This window comes from Strix aluco, chromosome 10 (assembly GCF_031877795.1).
Source record: "Strix aluco isolate bStrAlu1 chromosome 10, bStrAlu1.hap1, whole genome shotgun sequence".
NCBI lineage: Eukaryota > Metazoa > Chordata > Aves > Strigiformes > Strigidae > Strix > Strix aluco.
Window position 1 is genome coordinate 27,594,450 of NC_133940.1, and position 15,539 is coordinate 27,609,988.

General features: G+C 47.8%; 3 protein-coding genes across 5 annotated transcripts in view; 2 read left to right on the top strand and 1 right to left on the bottom strand.

The window, feature by feature from the left end:
- The window catches only part of LOC141927647 (fibronectin type-III domain-containing protein 3a-like), a 49,961-nt gene extending 47,090 nt beyond the window's left edge, over nucleotides 1-2,871 (top strand). For all 3 annotated transcript variants that reach the window (XM_074834846.1, XM_074834844.1, XM_074834845.1), the window contains one exon: nucleotides 321-2,871. In XM_074834846.1, coding sequence (XP_074690947.1) covers nucleotides 321-638 — 318 coding nt within the window. In that variant the 3' untranslated portion in view covers nucleotides 639-2,871. The remainder of the gene's footprint in view (nucleotides 1-320) is intronic.
- Nucleotides 969-8,022, bottom strand: LOC141927648 (growth hormone secretagogue receptor type 1-like). Its single transcript, XM_074834847.1, has 3 exons — nucleotides 5,378-8,022; nucleotides 2,911-3,996; nucleotides 969-1,123 (listed from the first exon to the last, which is right to left on the bottom strand). The coding sequence occupies exons 1-2, from the start codon at nucleotides 6,132-6,134 to the stop codon at nucleotides 3,689-3,691; spliced, it is 1,065 nt and encodes a 354-aa protein (XP_074690948.1). The 5' UTR covers nucleotides 6,135-8,022; the 3' UTR covers nucleotides 969-1,123; nucleotides 2,911-3,688.
- Nucleotides 8,023-9,750: 1,728 nt separating this feature from the next.
- TAF9B (TATA-box binding protein associated factor 9b) lies at nucleotides 9,751-14,194 on the top strand. Its single transcript, XM_074834848.1, has 7 exons — nucleotides 9,751-9,831; nucleotides 9,912-9,993; nucleotides 10,774-10,910; nucleotides 10,986-11,120; nucleotides 11,851-11,932; nucleotides 12,745-12,858; nucleotides 13,223-14,194. The coding sequence occupies exons 1-7, from the start codon at nucleotides 9,781-9,783 to the stop codon at nucleotides 13,387-13,389; spliced, it is 768 nt and encodes a 255-aa protein (XP_074690949.1). The 5' UTR covers nucleotides 9,751-9,780; the 3' UTR covers nucleotides 13,390-14,194.
- The last annotated feature ends 1,345 nt before the right edge of the window (nucleotides 14,195-15,539 follow it).

Consider the following 15,539-nt stretch of genomic DNA (forward strand, 5'->3'; position numbering starts at 1 on the left):
GATTCTTAAATCATAAGGTTTTTGTTAAATCCTAGGCAGCGTTTGCCCCATGTTTGGGGGGAGCTGTATGGAACTGTAGTTGTGCAGAATGATTTTTTTTTTTGAGCTTCACAATCCAGGTCTGTCAGTGTGGGGCGTAGCAGGAAGGTTTGGCTTACTGACACGAAAATGAAATCCCAAATTCTTCAGAATTAAAAGCTGAGATTTTTATTAAGTTGGCTTGAAGAGGGCGACTTCAGCTTGTAAAGCAGAATAGGAAGTGTCGCGTACGGTTTGTGAGAGGAATCCTGCGTAAGCTGGTTCTCTCTGCCCCTGCCCAGGTGTACAAGGGACCAGAGACCTCCTTCCGCCTCACGAGCCTGCAGACAAACTGTGAATATCGGATCAGAGTCTGCGCCGGCCGGCAGTCCCAGGACTCTGCTGGCTCCCCGGAACTGTACGGACCCTACAGTCCCAGCACGGTGTTCTCATCTCAGAAGCAAGAGCTGGTTCCACCCTGCGCTGATCTGACGACGGAGCTGGCGGAGACGAGGAAGACGCTGCGCGAGGAGCGCTTCATCGCCATCGTTCTGCTCTGCGGGTTTGCCGTGGTGGCCATTCTGTTTGCTGTCGTTATCCAGTACTTTGTAATCAAGTAGACGAGAGCCTGTTCAGTCCTCAGCTTTTTGTACAGAAGCTATTTCGGGTATTTATGGTTAGTTCTAATTAAAATCCTAGCTGGGAACGTATAGTTACATGCGTTTCCACTTTTGCTGCTGGCTAACAGTGAGGCTGGGTTGGCAGATCCTTTCCAAATACTGAACACAGATTTCTTGTAGAAAGGGTAATCCTGGGTCCTCTGTAATCAGGGTTAGCTGTTCATGAAACAGCAAAACAACTGCCTTACGGTGCCCACCGGTGGGTGTGCACACTCTTCCTCTCTCCGAATTCAAAGCGGGGGCCTCTGGGCAGTGGGGGAGAGAAGGTGTCGATGGGACGAGTCCCTTCAAGTCCAACTAGAGCAGTGGTAGTCGATCCGCAGATTTAATCGGGTATTTGTTGTAGTTTGGTATCCAGGAAATACAGCAGCACAACCGCTTCCGCTTCGAGCAGAACATTACTAGAGCATACCACATTTACTATACTGTAGGAGGAAAGCAGAATATTGACTTAGTGATATTACTACTTTACAGTTATTTTAATATTTCGGATTCAGTAATAGTCATTTCAAGCGTTAGAGGGTGCCAGCGTTTTTAGACTTTTAATCCAGACGTTAGCAGGACGCGATGTACGTACCGCAGAGGCGTTCGTACGTGACACGGCAGAAAAGGCCCCGTTCCTATTGTACATTTCTGAATGAAATGCTTTCTGCTGTCGGCCCAATCCACATTTCACTCTCAGTGCCTGAGAGAAAAGTAATTTCCTGTGCTCCTGATGAAATCTTTGCAGTGTTTTCAGGAAAGCACAGGTAGTGTCTTTAAGGAGAAAGAGTGCATTTATGATAAATGTTACACTATTTGGCTCAAACTGAGCAAATGTTTTTGTACTATTATTAACCTAAAAATAAAAAAAGTTCAAACTGCTTTTGGATGCCCTTCTAACTTAATCTGAATTATCAAATTGTACATGGAAGAACTCTTTTTAGATAACATTTATACAATGTTTTAAATGACTTGCTATCCCAGGGTAGCAGCTTCACATTCCGTTGTTTTCTAGATGGGAATGTTCAGCCTGCCAGGAACTTTTCTGAAACTCGTCCTGTTTGTCTGGGGGGGGTGTTTTTTTGTGGACACTGTGCACTACATTTGACTGTTCTTGTTCAATCTGCTTGTGAATACCTGAAGATGAGTCTGACAGCTGTCTCCTTTATAGCCAATATTTTGAAAGCTGGAACTCACAAATTTCAAACGCGTTTCAGACCGGGTCTGCCCCGACAGCATTTGGAATACGCCACAGAAAGGTAGATTTAGCGTATTTTGCAAAGACTACGGCTACACTTTATCTACATCAGAGCAATGCACTTGTACGTGGAATGTTGGATGTGATAGTGCTACAGGCTAAGTATTTCCAGTAATTAATCACTTTAAGGGTCTTTCTCCTATGGCAGTTGATGAATAATGTTGCGTTATAGTTTGAGGCATTGTGTTGTATTTCAGATGTGGAAAACCTAAATTATGACATAGTATCGCTTAATACTCTTAAAAGTAGATTTATGGTGCAATCTGAAATTAATCTTTTCAAAATGTACTCTTCATTTTGTACTCTATTTATTTTGATTAAAAGTCCTGGAAAAATGTATGTTTGAATGTATTGTTCTACTTGTAGCAGAACTTTAAGTTAATCATTTATTATATCATAGAAATCTCTCCCTCCAGTGTTGGAAAGAGTTTTATACAGATATTAGTCTTTAGTTTGCAGAAGTTTACAATCTCTCTTTATTTCTCTTCTTAGTCTACTTTTAGCAAATAAGACTGCCTTCAGCAAATCTCTATTGCCAAAGGGTTATTTCTTTAACTCTTAGAACGAACTTTGTAGAGGTTTATTTGGCAATAATATTTCCGGTAATTTTAAAAGATAAATTAGGATTGCAGAGTAAATACTAACAAGTCATGACTCCTAAAAAGTGAAAGGTCTTTTGCAATCGCCACAAAATAGTCACGTTTCCAGCAAATATCCAGGCAAGCCCCCTGCAATGCAGCTGTTCTCCATTCCAGAGTGATAGACCCTCGTGGCATTAATGTATTTAGGTATCTGCAGTTTCCTTGTATTGTAATTTTGAGGTATCTCAAACTTATGTTAAAGCTGCCATGCATTGTATTACTAAATTGTAACTATCAAATAGATAATATATTTAATACAGCCAATAAATAATACAAATGTATTCAAATTTGACCATGGGGCTGTTGTGTGTTTTTTGCGGATTTTACTTACCGGGGAGCAGCTGTTTGGTCTGGAATTCCGGGTGAATGTGCTTTAGCCTTGTTACTACGGGTCATTAAGAGCCGTTTTAAAATCTTTCTGGAAGAAGAATTATTTGCGGGAACCTCAGTGCCTGACACTGCCCTCTTTCTCTTTCCCCAGAGCTGTGTCAGCCGTTCCCGGAGCCCTTTTCTGGGTGGTGGGGAGGGCTCTGGCTCGGCTGCTGCATTGAATAAAGAACAAGATAAAGGGCGGGAAGTGAGGGAAGCGACTCGTGAGCGATAAATCGGCCTCGAGGAAGAAGGGAAAACGCGTTCCCAGTCCCGCAGTGAGTCACGGCTTATCACTTTCCTTGCAAGTACCTCACAGGTGGTGTTTCTTAACGCTGGCTGAGAGCAAACAGCTGCCCGGCTTTCCCCTCTGCTTGCATGCTCTCGGCTTCTGGGGGAAGAAAGTCACTTGAATTCACTTTCACAGGTCTGTGATTAACAAAATGGTCCTCAAAAACAGAGACAAACCCCTTCAGTGGAGCCTTGTGGATAGTTCAGCCTGACAGCAGGGTTGGTAAGTCCACTGAAGAGCTCAGCCTGCCCCTCTGGGTGGGATTAACGTGAATTGACCCCAACCCTCCTAAAATGGTCCTAAAATGGTTCAAACCTATCTCAGGAAACAGAGTGTGAGGAAAGCCAAAAGGCCAGCCTTAAAACTTGTTCCAGTCTCCACACGCAGAGTCAGTCTGGGTTTTAACCCGCACCACAGCTGGCAAAACGCCCGGGTTGTGAGAACTGAGTCAGCGCTGAGCGGTTGACGTGAAAGAGCCAAGTTCGGTACCTTCAGAAGAAACTTTTTCGCTCCTGGTCAGGCTCCTGCAGCGCCGAGTTCGGTTGTGGTGCAGGATGGCGCTCATGGCTCTCCTGTATTTGGGTGACATGACGTTGTAAAGGACGGGGTTTATGGAGGCGCCCAGGTAGAAGAGGAGCATGGCGACGAGGTTGAAGTACTGCGTCAGGTCGTACAGGAGGAGTTCGCCCTGCGCAAAGAGGACACGGCCGACGTGGAACGGGAGCCAACACAGCACGAAGGCCAAGACTACGGTGGCTGAAGAGGGAGAAAACACACTCCAGTCACCTCGAGCAGTTTATTCTGCCTCTAAACTATTTAAGTGCCAAGGCAGGAGCTTGCTAAGCTTAACCCAGCAAGGACAGAACCTCCTGCCTTGCCCAGCTACTTTCGTGCTGTGCTTACTGGTAATCTCAAGCAACGAGGACTTAAGGTTGCACACAAAATTAATTGTTTGCAATTAAATAGGGCTCTCTACGCCCAGCATTGTCCAGTGGAGACAAAGGAATCAAATCAGGCGGGGGCAAAGCAGCCCTGTACTTCAATTTTACTGCCCTGAAAATCTGTGTCACCTCCTGCAGCATCGGGGAGGAAAAGGGGAGCCAAGGGGAGTAGGACGAGGCACTGAGGAAGAGGAGGGGAGAGCAGAGTGTGCGATAAGTAAAACCTGGCAGGAAACGCCCGGGGGTAGCTGCGCTATGTTTTACTGCGGGTATCTCTAGTCATGGGGGCTGCTGCTTCCCTGCTGAGGATTTGCGGGGGGCAGCTTGGGAGGGAGTGGGCGGAGGGATGGGGAGGAAGGGGGGAGACCCAAACCCGCCTGGTTTTGGGATGCCAGACAGCCTGGCACGGGATGAAGGTCATGGTTGGGTAAGCCCAGCTCAGGTGGGTTGTTGCCATCCTGGACGAAGCCATAGCCACTAAAGAAATTTTGCAGGGGAAATTGCTTTAAAACCTCTCCTTGCCACAGCAGGGGAAGTGCCTGGTTTTAAGTCACAGAATTTTCCAGTTTCTTTAAATTGGAGATTTAAGGGTCGGGGATGGGGGGATATGCACGAGGAATGTGATCTCAAAACCAGAAGCCACGCTGAGCTGCTTCCCTGCCCAAAGAGCTGGCAGCTTACCTTCTTACCAGGAAGAGTCAGGAACACAAATTAAGTGTAAACCCATTGATTTGAAATCAGTGTAACCCTGCATGCTTCGCAGCTCCTCTCCATCAACCCCCCGCGTCGCCGTATGCCCCCTGGGAGGGATTAAAGGGGGGGGGGCAGCTCTTCAGATTGGGTTTCACAGAATCCCAGAATCATCTTGGTTGGAAATGCCCTTGAAGCTCCTCCAGTCCAACCATGAACCTCACACTGACCGTTCCCAACTCCACCAGATCCCTCAGCGCTGGGTCAACCCAACTCTTCAACCCCTCCAGGGATGGGGACTCCCCCCCTGCCCTGGGCAGCCCATTCCAACGCCCAACAACCCCTTCTGCAAAGAAATACTTCCTAAGAGCCAGTCTGACCCTGCCCTGGCGCAGCTTGAGGCCATTCTCTCTTGTCCTGGCGCTTGTTCCTTGGGTCAAGAGACTCATCCCCCCTCTCTGCACCCTCCTTTCAGGGAGTTGTAGTTGTTTCGAAACCACCCTTACCCAGCATTTTGACAGTCTGTGTGTGGGCCCTTTTCCTGCCCGTGGCCTGGCAGCCTGGCAGCCGCTGCCCGCTCCGCCGGAGCCTCCTGCAGATGAGTCCGTAGAGCAGCGTCAGGCACAGCACGGGCAGGAAGAAATAAATGGTGGAGACCCAGGTCATCGTCTCGAGCAGCCCCGTGCGGGCCATGTGCTCGATGGACCTGCACTCCCGGCTCTCCTGGGGCACACTGCCCTTGGGGTGTTCCACCCCGAAGAGGAAGAGGATGGGGCCGGCGGTGAGGAGGGAGCAGCCCCACAGTGCCAGGATGACCCGTTTCACGCGGTATTTGGTGACAGTGGCTTTGGCTTTCAGGGGAAAGCAGATGGCGAAGTACCTCTCCACGCTGACCGTGGTGATGTGCAGGATGGTGCAGTACGTGCACGTTTCGCTCAGGTAAATGAAGAATTTGCAGAGAAAATCCCCAAATATGTAGGGTTTGTACTTCCAAAGGCGGTAGAGGTCCGAAGGCAGGCCAAGGAAAATGAGCGTGTCCGACAGCGCCATGCTGGACAGGTACATGTTCACTGTCGTCCTCATCTCCTGCGAGCGTCTGAAGATAATGATTGTTATCAAATTCCCTGAAACCCCCAAGAAAAACAGGATGATGGAAATTATAGTCACGGGCACCAAAATATGGACGTCAAACAAAGAAAAAGATTGATCTTCAGAGGAGCCCGTGTCATTCCTGAAATAGCTGTGATTCGAGTGGGAGCCCATGTCTGGTTTCAAAGGCGAGGGCAGGGCTGGCTTCGTCTCCCCCCTCGACAAACCCAGGTGACGGTAAGAGAGAGGCACATCTCGAGGCGAGTGCACAAGCACCGACCATCTACGCGACGATTCTTACGTGATCAGTTAAAAAAATTACGTTCATAACCATTTGGCCGATGAAGATAAATATCCAACACCAATTAGTCTGTTTTACAAGCAGCAAAGGAATATCAGAGTCACACATCCAGCACTCGCTGGACACAACCTTTTAAAAATATTGACCGTTATAAAATAATATTTGCCATGCTGATATTTACCCTCAGCTGCGCAGCGTTTGGAAAAGGGCCACTTTTTAACATTTCCGTTCACGTCCTGTGGATCCCACAAAGCCAGGTCTGGCAGCGGGATGCGGCCCGATGGCGGAGGAACCACGAAGAGATGCGCTCCTCCCGACGGGAGCAGGATGGGAAGAGCCTCTCGGAGCCGCCCGGTGCTTGGCCAGATCCTTCCAGCGCCCACGAGCGCCGCGAGGAGAAACCTCGAAGCTGAAGCGGAGTCTGTGCGCGGCTCCGCCGAGGAGCGGGGCAGCTGGCAGGCAGTCCCCACGCTTTGCCGCTGTGCCGGGAGGTCCCCGGGGTGCCAGAGGTCCCCGGTTTCTGAGGAAATCGGCAGGGGCCACTTGACTTTTTGGGGCCATTGCCCATTCTGTGGTCATCCATCTTCCTTCCTCCACCTACACACCGCTAATGGGGCACTAAATACGCACCCCCCCCACACTCTGCTTTTCTCCTTAGCCTGCAAAAAGTGCCTGCAGTTACCAAGTAGGGTAGAAGAGTTCTTCGATACTGGAAATTTAATTAGCCCATTTGGGCCGGTTACATAATTTTCCATCATTCAGTGTTTACTTAGGGCCTTTCCCCCTTGAGCTCCTCCCCAGCATATGCCGCTGAGTGAGAAATTTCTACCGCCGGTGCTTTAATACCATTATTGAGATAGGACGGGAAAGCCTTTATTTGACCATCAGTCTTCAAAATGAGACAGTCTGACACTTCGCCCTGATTTACTTTCCACTTTAGAAAAGATCAGAGATGACAAGCCGGAAAGCACCACGGCGGGGGAGGCGAGGGGAAAAGGGGCCAGCGCCAGGGGATAAAACTCAGCCCTGGGGAGCTGGAGGTGAACTGCAGGCAGCCGGAGACAGCAGGGACACTCGGCACCGGGGAGGCTGCCTAGGGCGCTCGGCTCACCCGCAGGATGGGTCCAGCCATGGAAATTCCTCCATCACCTGGGAACTGGGGCGCTGGCAGAAGAGAGCGGGGTACCTGGTACAAAATAAACCTCCCCCCAGTCTCCTCGGAGCTCTGCTCTTCACAGTTTTTCCTGTCTGAAGGACTATTCAAAAGGCAGGATTTTGGAGAGTCAAAGAGTGTGGGATTTGGGCTCAAAAGGTCAGCGCTGAACACAGTCACTGCATTGTGTTGACAGAGCCTTGGTTCCAGCGTTAGGGAGATTTCTGCTGCCATTTCCAAGAGGCAGAAGTGCTGGCTGTGTGGGGGTTTTTTTTCAAGAGATTTAAGTACCTGAACACCTCAAAAAAAGACAAGCAGTCTGTGTGGCAGGCTTCGCTGCACCTTAAAGACCTCCACAAAACCTGTCTAAGAAGAAATTCCCAATGTTTAACTCACAAATGATGTTCCCTGAGCAGAGCGAAGAAAATTCACAGAAATTTGGAAATTCACAGCACGGCTCTGCCGCAGGATTGCCGGTGGGGAGGAAGCTTGCAGGGCCAGGCAGCGCCCAGAAGGCATCTGTGGCCTCAGGGACAAATATCTCCCCTGTGGAAACAGGCTCTCCTGTGTCTTCTCCTTGCCACTGGTTTCCAGGCTGAAATGGTGCAGCTCTTGGTTGTGCTGCTCAGCCTGGAAAGTCACCTCTGGGCAGCAGGGCTGGTGGGAAGGGGGGGTCACAGCACAGACAGGAGATCTGGGGGGGGCAGAAGGGGCTCTGGCTGCTTTTGGGAGTAAACCCAGAGACCTTTGGCAGAATGAAATAACTTTGTTTTTTCCTGCATCAGGATTAAACAGCAGCGATGGCAGACGGTGTGACGATGCCAAGTTTCGGCCTGATCCACAGCCTGCATCCACTCTGTGGTGGAAGAGCTATTCTCCCCCTCTTCCCTAAAACAAGGGGAAAAAAAAAAGTGGGTTTTGTTTGTTGTCTAAGGTCAGTGTCTGGAATTCATCCTCCCTTCCCTCCTCGCAGGATGTTTTCGTGTAATATACTCTGACTCATGAAAGTCAAATGACTTGGACTGTAACGCTACAGAGCTTCCAGCCAAAGAGCCTCAGCAGAGACGCTCCGGCCGCCTGCACGCCCCGCGCTGGCACGTGCTGGCCACGGGTTTTCCAGCTCCTCCAGCCACCGCTGCAGCTGCTGGGCTGCCCCTGACCCCGTCATGCCACGTCTGGCACCCCCCCATCCCTGGCAAACCCGTCCTGCTGCCAGCCCTCAGCTCAGCACATACCTACAGAGGCCAAGACAGGTTGAAAGTGGCATTTCCATCGAGTGGGCTGAGTGTACAGCGTCCAGGCGTTAAACATCCTCCGTGGGATAGATGAGAAGTAGAGAGTCTTGCTGCCGCTGGAATGTTTCGCAACGCACTGCGAGCATGAATCAGAGGGATCACAAGTGAACAGCTGTTTATTTCTTCTCGCTCTCAGAGCTTGGCTTCTCTTCCCCGTCCTATCAGCTGCCCCAGTGCGGATAGCACGGCTTCCTCCAGACCTTGCTTCACTTGGACCGGCACGGCTCATGACAACACTATTGCAACTTCTTCTGGTATGCTGCTAATCCCCGTCTTCGACAAAATCACAAGAAAACATTTTTTTTGGGGTTCTGTTTTGCCTCAGAGAGAGAAACTTTTGACGAGACTTGCATGGAATGTGTGTAGGGATCCTTCAGCTGCCATGACAACAAGCTTTAACGGCCCTGCTGCCAATACTCTCATTTTTCTTTAATCCAGGGAATGCTGACAATTTAAAAAGTGGCCATCAAAGTTGTTACTGAAGTAACGTACCCTTCTGCTTCATCCCTGGACACACAGCTGGCACTAAGGCTGTTCTGCAGCAAAGGGATCAGGGGACAATTCCCTGAACCCATTGGACTTGGTGTGAGTCCTCCTGTATCGCTTTGCCTCCACAAATATGTTTATTAAAATTCCTGCATCACAGAAACACAGGTTTTAAAAATAAAAAGCATAAGAAAAGCCCTATCGCCTAACTCAATACCAGCCTGATCTGGGGAGGGAGCTCAGGGGCTCGCTCCAGGGCCAGTGGGGCCTGGGCTTCCCCACCCGCGGAGGGGGGTCACACGTGGCAGCCGGTGGACTCTGAAGCCGCCGTTCGTGCCGTGGCTGTTAAAGGTCTCCTCGAGGCCCCATTTGCGTTGGCACAGGACGGAGGAACGGCAACATCTGCCCCGCACAAGCCGCTGCCGGGGTACGGTCGCTCCCGCGCAGCGCCGCCGCCGGCCAGGCCGCGTCTCCATGGCAACCCCCGCCCCCACCGCCCTCCCGGCTCCCGTAGCCACGCTCGGCGCCCCCGCGCCTTTCCCCGGTCACGTGACCGGAAGCGGCCGCCCGAGGCGGGCGGAAGCGATGGAGCCGGCGAAGATGGCGTCCCCCAAGAGCGCGCCCAAAGACGCGCAGGTACCGCGGGGCGGCGGCGGGCGGGCCGGGCCGGGCCGGGTCGGTGTGGCGGGGCTGAGCGGTGCCTCTCTGCCCTGCAGGTGATGGCGCAGATCCTGAAGGACATGGGCATCACCGAGTACGAGCCGCGCGTCATCAACCAGATGCTGGAGTTCGCCTACAGTAAGCGGCGGCCGGGCCGGGGTCTGGGCCCGGGGCTGGGCCGGGGGCTCGGCCGGGGGCTCGGCCGGGGGCTGGCGGGCAGCAGCGCTGCCCCTGGGGAGGGACGTGTGCAGGGAAACGCCGAGTGGGGAAGGGAAATGCCGTCTTCAGTCGTGTTTCCCTGGGAGGGGCTCCCCTGTTGCTGAGAAGTTCTTTTACCAAATAAGTGATTCACGTTGAATTTAACAAGCCCAGTGAGTGATGGAAGTGTACAGAGGAGGTATCCTAACCTTGAGAATAGGCACATCCTGGCAGAATTGCTCAGACAAGGCGGATACAGCTTGGCCGGACAACAGAGTTGGGAAACATCTGAGGAGGAGAAATTGTCCTCAAAAGACTCGTGACCATAAAAGGGAAAAAGGAGCAGGGAGCTAACTGCCCAAATGACCACCCGAGACCCCCGCGCGTGTGCAGTGTGGTTTTGCAAAGCCAGAGTTATGGGAATGTAGTAGATAGGCGAAAAAGCGGAGATTTCTCAGAAAATGTACGAATATTCGTGTCTTTAAGGTATATAAAGGATGAACGCTTGTTTTAGGGTGTGCACGTCAGGAGGAATGATCCCCCACGCGCCCGGCGCCAAATAAATATCTGCTTCTTAATGCTACGTTGGGGTTAAGGGGTTTATTCCTGATTTCAGTGACACTGTCAGTCTTTCAAAATAATCCTGGAGGAAGTAGTGTTTTGGGTGGGATCAGGAGGGGGAAGTTTTCTTTCTTTTAATCCAGGTTTTGTTTTTCAAAGGGTACGTCACTACTATCCTGGAAGACGCAAAAATTTACTCGAGCCACGCGAAGAAATCCAGTGTCGATGCAGATGACGTGAGGTTGGCAATCCAGTGTCGAACCGACCAGTCGTTTACATCCCCCCCTCCCAGAGACGTAAGTAGAACTGTGCTGATAATAACAGGACACGGTAAAAAGACTGCAGGTGGGAGTGTAACCCTGTCTCTCCAGTTCTTGTTAGATATCGCAAGGCAGAAAAATCAGACGCCGTTGCCGTTGATAAAGCCTTATTCTGGACCTAGGCTCCCGCCTGACAGATACTGCTTGACAGCTCCCAACTACAGGCTGAAGTCCTTGCAGAAGAAGGTAAGAGCTTTGGGCAGGGAAGGATTTACCTAATGCTCACACTGTTGTCAGGAATATTATTGGAATTAGGAGTTTTTCACACCTCTGCAGGATACGGGTGGGCAAATGCTGTCCTGTGCATGTCTAAAGAGTGTTTGAAACTAGGTCAGTGGTGTTTAGGGATTTGCAAGTATTCTTATTGCTAGTTAGTTTCCATTGCAGAGTGTATTATAAAATGCATCTGTGAGGTTTTTTTAGTGTTAAAGCAGAATTGCCAAGTTGAATATCAGATTGTAAAAGGAAAAAGCGAGGCTTTAGTATAGATATTAAAGGGTATTTTGTGCTTATATCTCAGTTGTTTCTGCTTGAGAAGGAAAAGATTTACTTTTTGCTTGCTGGAAAATGTTGAATGTCTCAGATTTCATATTTATTTCCCCCATTTTAAAGAAAAAACCTTAAAAGTTAAACTTAAGGTTCCAGATATTGACATGGGACGTGCCTTGGAATAATAATTAAAATGTTCCAGTTATGCTTTTGGGTAGAAACTAACCTGATTGAGGGGAGTGCTGTTTGCCAGCTCAGCGGCCCGGGAGCTCTCCAGCTCACACTGGTGACATTCCCACCCTGAGGAGTTTGAGAACTGCTGTGAAACAGCCTCTCTGGGGTTCTGTAGGAAGAGCTGTTTCATTTTTTCACTTTAAGAACTGTTCATTTCTCGTGGGATGCTAAACTGAGTGTTCCCTCTCAACAGGTCTCTTCCTCAGCAGGAAGAATAACGGTCCCTCGCCTGAGCGTTGGTGCTGTCAGCAGCCGGCCCAGCACTCCTACTTTAGGTAGGAAACAGCTCAGCTGGGGTTTCTCATGGTGATTTTATGGAGAAAAAAAAAATAATGAGGAGTAATTTTAAAGCATGCTTCAACCACTGAGGAAATGTTAGGTGTCACCTGAACTTAGTATCATTTGACAGCATCAGAAAAATTAAATTGATTTCAAAAAGATTATTGGGATCTTTGATACATACAGCGAGACATTGTCTGGTTTTATTTTGTATTTGTGATAACTTCTATATGTGAAGAGGCTGTTCAAGAAATAAAAGTTTGAGGGTTTTTTTCCTTGCTGTAACACTACGCTGAACTACAAAGAGACTGGCTCTTAGGAAGGATTTCTTTGCAGAAGGGGTTGTTGGGCGTTGGAATGGGCTGCCCAGGGCAGGGGGGGAGTCCCCATCCCTGGAGGGGTTGAAGAGTCGGGTTGACCCAGCACTGAGGGATCTGGTGGAGTTGGGAACGGTCAGGGTGAGGTTCATGGTTGGACTGGAGGAGCTTCAAGGGCTTTTCCAACCGAGATGATTCTGTGAAATAGCATTAAATTAAATCAATTTTTTAAAGGTTCATAGTTTTATGACTGAGCCTGTGCACTTAAATATTAGCATGTGTGTAGCCTGGAATTTTACAGGTCTTGAGTAAACGTGCAGTTCTGCCTGAAAGTGTGACTCCTGCCTGTCCAGTATCAGGATGTTCCTGTGTATCTCCACTCCTTTGAAAATAATAGGTTTCACTTTGAAAGCAAATGTATGAGTGCAAGTGTGTTTTGCTTGTTTTTTTTTCTTAATTTATCTTTTGACTGAGTTTTTTTCTCATTTCAGGTACGCCTTCAGCACAAACAGTGTCTGTCTCAACAAAAGTTGGCACCCCGGTGTCGCTGACGGGTCAGAGGTTCACCGTACAGATCCCGTCTTCTCAGGCAGCTGTCAAGTCAGGTAGAACACGAGCTGTAAAGATCAGCAGCGCTTCCTGGCGTTCTTTTTAGCAGAACAGAAATTAATTTATAGTAATAATGTGGGAAATTCATTCACCTCTTCTGTTTTTTAATACTGCTCATCTTTTGTGTCTCCTTACGGGAGGCCAGCAGTCCTCTCTCTGGTCATGCCAGGAACTTCTAGTTTTTATTCCCATTTTGAATTCCTTCTCTCTCAGGATCATTCCAGGGTTTTCAGCCCGGAATGTTCTGCTGGAATGCTGCTTTATTAGCTTGAAAGTTCTGTTTCAGTGTGGGAAAATCAACTGTCATTTTTTCAAGCTTTTCATTCAACAACATCTTTTTTTTTTTTTTTTTTCCCACAGCCACACCAACTACTCCAACAGTTCAGAATGTTCTGATTAATCCTTCGTTAATTGGACCAAAGAACATTCTTATCACTACAAATATGGTATCGTCACAGAACACATCCAATGAAGCGAATCCCTTGAAGAGGAAGCATGAAGATGATGATGACTATGATAATTTGTGAAGAGACTGTCCGGTCCCCTCCTGTTCTTCAGTGATTCATATTGAGTCCAACAGGGGTTTTGCCAGGAATTCTTTGTAAATGGTGGGAGAGCATGTAAATATTCTGTTAAAGTGCAGTTGGGCGTGGAGCGAGAGGGAGAGCGTTGCCTGTGGAAAGATGAAATCATGACTGACCTTTTCCTGCGGCCTGTCGTGTCTTTTGAACCCCAGTAGCAGCGGGGAGCAGTGGCCAGCACCCCCCAGAACAGCCTTCACGTCTCTCTGTCACCTTATTTCCAACAGACGTGTCCGTGTTACTGATCCTGGTGAGCCGGGCGCTGCCCCGGGCCAAGGAAAAAGAATTTTTAGAGAACACGGAGTGGTGTGACCTAGATATTCATTTCACATAACCACAAAAAGAGTCCTGGGTGAGGTGGGATGTAGCGTTTTGTTTTTCCCCAAATACTTTTGCTGCTTCTAGGTCGTGTGAGGATTCTCTGAGCAGCAGAAAGGGCGGGAAGAGGTAGAGGAGGGGCTGCTGGAGAACACTTGTGGGGCTGCCCTCCGCTGTCCCTTCAGCTGGGGTTCCTGTTGGCTGGAGCCAGTACCCACCACTCAAAAGTTAGGGAAGAGGTAAAATCCCAGCCAAGGTTTGTTCTTTATTTATTTCTGACGAGCTGCTCCTCTGTCTGTCACTTCGTGTTGCCGGCAAAGCACCAGAGCTTGGCTGCGAGGGGCCGGCGCGGGGCCGTGGCGCGGGATCCTGAGTCTGTTCTGCTAAAAGACTGAATCAATTTAATGTTTCTATATTAAACAGTAACCAAGCAGTGTGGCTTTGTAACAGGGTAAGTGCCTTTGCGAAGGGGAGAGTTGTGGGGGGTTTTACACACACACACATGTATGTACATACATGTACACATGTGCACACACACACCTTTATACACCTATTTTTATATAGAGAGAGTATACAGAGAATATATATTTATATATTATACAGAGAGTATATATTATACACCTATATGTATTTGGATATTATACAGAGAATATATATTTTACACCTTTTATATACATACAGTATACAGAAAATATGTATTATACACCTTTTATATATCTACCACAGTACACGGAGAATATAGTGTGTGTATATAGATATATAGTAGTTAATTATGCATGCACATAAACACCCACCCTTTATATATAATATATATGTATATACACACTCATACACACATTCATGCAGACACTCCCTTATTCATCCTATTTCTATAATACATAATTATGTTACTACATATTGTATATTATATACACTTACATATTAGAACATTATTTATAATTAACTATTATATATAAAAACCCCACACATCCTCACAGAGTCTCCTGTTTACGTACATACAGAGGTAGAGTTGTGCTCTGTACATCTGTACACACGTATATTTGTCCTCTACAGTCTCAGGTGCCCTTTTTCATATATCTAATATGTAAAGTACATGGATAATACCTAATATAGCTGCATCTCGTGGGTGTGTACACCCCCTCTCACTGACAGACCCCTGTTCTTGTCTATACTGCAATACTGGTACATGTATACAGTAACTAATGACATTCTACTGTCTCTATTTTAGAGACACACTCTTGCTCTCACACAGCCATCTATTGTTTTGTATACATACATCTATTTTTACTCTGCACACACACACATCTCAGAGAACTTTTTTATATATAATACATAGCATGTATTACTATGTAAGTGCAACATATAATAATGTATATTATCTAGTATATATACTATATAGTCTATATCTAAACCACATAGAACCATATGCTTTTATATACATATTTTTATACTGTGCATGCAGAGTGTCACCTTTCATGGGGGTGTGTGTATATATAAATATATATAAATAAAATTATTCAATATGCAATAACATAAAACATGTAATAGAGAACATATAGCACTGTCGTATAATGCTCATATATAACTTTTATATAACACACATTTTTATATGTGTGTGTTATATATTTTTATATGTCTGTGTGTATTTAAAAAAAAAACAAACCAGTTAAATTCAATGATCTTGAGGGTCTTTTCCAGCCTGAATGAGTCTGAGTCTATAGTTATACATTCTCTATACACACAGGAGCTGACAGACCTTTGCAGCTAAAACATATAAC